The 4388-nt window shown below is 34.9% G+C and overlaps 1 protein-coding gene across 1 annotated transcript; it reads right to left on the bottom strand.

Moving 5' to 3' along the window:
• LOC18586640 (GABA transporter 1) lies at window positions 204-3589 on the bottom strand. The gene is made up of 7 exons (XM_018128821.1): window positions 3478-3589; window positions 3169-3399; window positions 2880-2977; window positions 2194-2380; window positions 1982-2112; window positions 1611-1847; window positions 204-587 (listed from the first exon to the last, which is right to left on the bottom strand). Exons 1-7 carry the CDS (start codon window positions 3587-3589, stop codon window positions 204-206), a joined length of 1380 nt encoding a protein of 459 aa, XP_017984310.1.

The raw sequence follows: 4388 nt of genomic DNA on the forward strand, positions 1-4388 counted from the left end.
AATGCATTCTTCCAGTTATCATATATGCTCCGATGAAACTCTTCTCAGAATTAGTTGCAGGCTGCAATTGTTTTTTTTTTTTTTTTTTGGTTTTGGATTTCTCCGTTTGTTATTGTTAATCACACAAATCAGATTAATGTTGTCATTGCTTGCATTAACTAAAACTGTAAGTGTGCAAGTACAGTTAAAGTTGCTAATCCTAATCAATCCAAGTTAGCAAAAAAGCTATAAGTACTGGTATCAAGAACTATTTGCCGTATCGAGGAAATCGCCCCCAGCACTCCTAAAACAGAAAAGATTATGGCAATCAATGTGTTCACCCAAAACAGAACCCCCTGCTTGGAGGGCTTAAAAGTAACATTGTAGAAGACCATGGGTAAAACAAAATCAAGGGGTATGCATCCAAATGCCCCAATTACGGCATTGATGTCTCCAAAGAAAGGGAACATTGCAGCAAGAGTTGTTGCTATGACCACAGATAATGACCTGTAAGCCAGCCTCGGTACAACATTCCGGATGGAGAATTGATCAACCTCTGCATCCACAAACTTACGCTCAAGCGCTTCATTTGTTGGTTGCAGATAAACCTGCAAGGAGTAATGCAAACTAGCAGATTGATGATGTTTGTTAAATTAAACTATTTATTTTATTTTTAATATGCACAGCATTTTCTTATTCATTTAAGGATATTATAGCCAATTTTATTAATAGAGAAATATTATTAATAGATGCACAATTAATAGGAATTTCGATTTGTTGCAAGATGATTAAATGTATAATAAAAAGATATATTGAAGTGCCTAGTTTAACTTTTATACACAATAAATATCTGTATTAAGAATTAAAGCGAAAATTCTCAAATAGAAGGAAAATTATATTTAAATCAACTTTGATTGTGCTGTATTTTATATTAAAATTTCAATTTTCTTTTAAAAGAAATTGATATTCCTTGATTTTTTACCAATGCCGAAAAGTAAAAAATTACTAAAACTAATTTTCCAATATAGAAAAGAATGAGTTTTAAGTGTTCATAAAAAAAGAACCCCATAATTCTGGGATATGCCAAAAAAGAAAGGAGAAATTGGACAAAGGAAAATGGGATGAAAAGAGTATTAGATTGACACATATAGTTTGAACAGTGAACGTTAATTTTGTTAGCTACAATGACACTTAAGCAAAATATATTTGCAATATAAATTAAATAAAATTTTAAATTAGTTTTTAGGCAGTTAATCATTCATCATTATTTCCAAATATATTTTGATATAATTTTTTTTAAAATGTTGAATTTGAATCTAGTTTGATTTTGATACAAGATTAAATACCCATGTCATGCATTAAAAGCAAAACTCATATAGAAGAATAAAATAAAGAACTTTTTATAATTTCTTACATAAAAAAAAAAACCTAAAATGGAAATATAACTCTAAAAAGAAAGTCTAAAGGGAAACTGGTGAAAATGGTGAGTGCAAGCTATGCTGAAACACAAAATACAAAAAATAAAAATAAAAATCCAAGCCACTAATGCATAAAATCTCAATAAACTCTAATCTTATGGAATTGTTATATAAGAAAACTAGTTTGTCTAAAAAAGAAATGATAAGTCTTACCACAGCAACAGCTGCCACTTGCAAGAAGGTGAAAACATTGGTCATCAAGAGAACCCAAGTAGGCAACAAAAGCTCTCCGTCAACCATAAAATTAGCTAGGACTGTTGTTCCTGCAGCCTGGTTGCCAAATGCCCAATACCCCGATATAGCAACACTGAAAAAGGTCGTCACTACAACAGCATAGCACACACACAATCCTTTAAACATTTTCCCCTTTACTGGAGGTGCTATCGTTGCCTGCAAAGTCTATTGATTTTGAAATTCTCTTCTCTAAAGGCAAATATACATGCAATGAATACTAATAGATAATTGAGTTGATCAGAGATTATTTCTTCCAATCAGAGTAAAAGTAGTAAAGAAATAAAGGGGACCTGTATTTCAGGAACGATACCATTCCCGTAGGTGGTTGCGATGATCGAGATAGCAGTGAAGGATCCAAAGACGCGATTCTGACCACTTCCTTTTACAGAATAGTCCTTGGCAGGTGCATTCTTAGAATTTCCTGAGAATGAGTCACTCTTAGTTGTAGAGGATGCTTTGGATGAAGTACTTCCGGTGATTCAATTGCTGAGTGAATTCTTACCAACATAAATGGAACCAGCAGTGGCACAAGCAGTATATAAAAGACAAAGGACTAGAGAGATCATGTTGATATGCCTCAGGGAGTGAAAGGATGGGATTTGGGCCAGGATTAGCATCAGGATACCAAAGATGATAACAAACTGGTACAGTTGCATGCTCTCCTTTGAGCTAGATAGCCGATAAATGTACTGCCAAAAATAGTGAGAAAATATCTCTATTCAGCACAGCATTCAAGATTCATCTGGTTCTTGTTAATTTCTCTTTCAGTTTAGCACTAGATTGATAAAAGCAAAGAAGTTGAGAAACAAAAAATATATGGAGACAAACAGAGTCATGTCCTTCCTAAGGGTTAATCAGAAAAAGAAAATTGCAAACCCAAGAAGACGTAACAGCGAACAATACGAACTAACAGGTTTTGATTAACATAGGGAAGCGACAATGAATGGATTATACTCCAGATGTTTATTGCAAAAACAGAAGCTTTAGGACTTGTCTGAATGTCCTGCAGAAACTAATTAATTTATTTATTTTATATAATTGCCCTGCCAAAATACTGTTTACTCTTGGACAGCACAAGGAGTCTTTGCAGGCAATGGAAATAAAGCAACAATCAAAGAATAGAAGAAGATCTCCCTCCAAAGATGAGATTCGTTTGAAGGCTTTTATTTCCAGGAAATAAAAACTGACCTTCAGGCTCTGTCCTCCAAGCAGCACACAAGCAATGACTGCACCATAGCATAAGCAAAATTGGATTGGACCAACAAAGTATCTGCCCCATCGTGGTCCTGTCAATACATCCATTAATCGATCCATATGTACCTTAGTAGTTGCAAGGACATATAATCGTAAAAGATTTTCCTTCTGTAAATTCTGATCAAGAAGTCCTCAAAATATTGTAGACAAAATTAATATTATGTAAAAATTTGCAGAAGCTAATTAAGCTATGAGCCACTGAGCATACTAGTATTCAACAAACCTAATATATCTCTTGCCATATCCCGAAACCGTAGCTGACGCTGTCCAAGCTGCGCATGGTACTCTAAAACCAGTGACAAAAGATTATAGGCGTAGAATGTGACAAGAGCTGCCACTGTCAGGCATAAAACACCAGCAAACCAGCCCGTCAAGGATAGAGCATATGGAAGACTAAGAAGTGCTGGAGCTACAATTGATGTTGTCAAGTGGTATCCACAATGTAACCATGATCCTACACCATTATATAAGCACCTCAATACATAATTAAAGGAAGGTATTCAAATCAATCAATTTAATGGGTTTTCCTTACCTCTAGATTTAAGCACAAACAGTGCTCCAGCATCAAGCTTTTCTGGAGGGTTGGACTGTCCGTCCATTTCTCTTTGAGATACATTCATGGAAGTTGGAAGATGGGTTCCCATTGCCCTGTTTCCTATGTTTATTTCTCCAAAACCTCCTATTAAATAGACCAGGACGGATTCGGGATTCCACGGATGCTGATGATTGGATCTGTTTGGTTTTATTTTGTTTAATTTCCTGAAAGATTATTTTTATATCAATGAATCGACATTTTGCATTTGGCAAATAATAAGGAGAGACCAAGAAAGCAACCTGATCCGGCTGGAAGTCAAGCAGCCACTTCAAATGGGAAAGATTTAACGTCATGCAAGACTTTCATTAAAATAGCGGTGAATTGGCTTGGACTACTAGCAGATAAATGCTTCATAAAAGACAAAAGCCATTTTGTCCAGTCTAGGCTTGCTATGTTGAAAGGAAATAAATAAATAAATACATATTAGAATAATAAGAGTCATAGTCCAAGGCACACATAATACATAGGTCATAAATTTGCATACCGGTCTATCATCAGGATCTATAAAAGGAGATGTACATTTAAAAAGTAATTTTCAAGACCATGCCGAACTAAGGACTAAGTCAGGTCGAAAGTTGGTGAACAGGTTTTTAAGTAGGCAGAAAGTTCAATGTTACCATTTGAACCTACTTTCTATTAGAATTACAATCTAAATTTAAAACGGCCAAAAGGAATGAAGGAAAATGGTCATTCAAAAGGTGCATTGCATTTCCTATCCCTAGACGTTCATGAGTTGTTTAGAAGGGAACCTGGAAAGCTAAACATTCTTAAACCCAGAGCTAACCTTTCTCACCACAGTATCTAAATTGTTCTGCCAATGATATTCTTAATATCTTCACTGTTGCGAC

Source organism: Theobroma cacao, chromosome 10 (genome assembly GCF_000208745.1).
Source record: "Theobroma cacao cultivar B97-61/B2 chromosome 10, Criollo_cocoa_genome_V2, whole genome shotgun sequence".
NCBI classification, from domain to species: domain Eukaryota; kingdom Viridiplantae; phylum Streptophyta; class Magnoliopsida; order Malvales; family Malvaceae; genus Theobroma; species Theobroma cacao.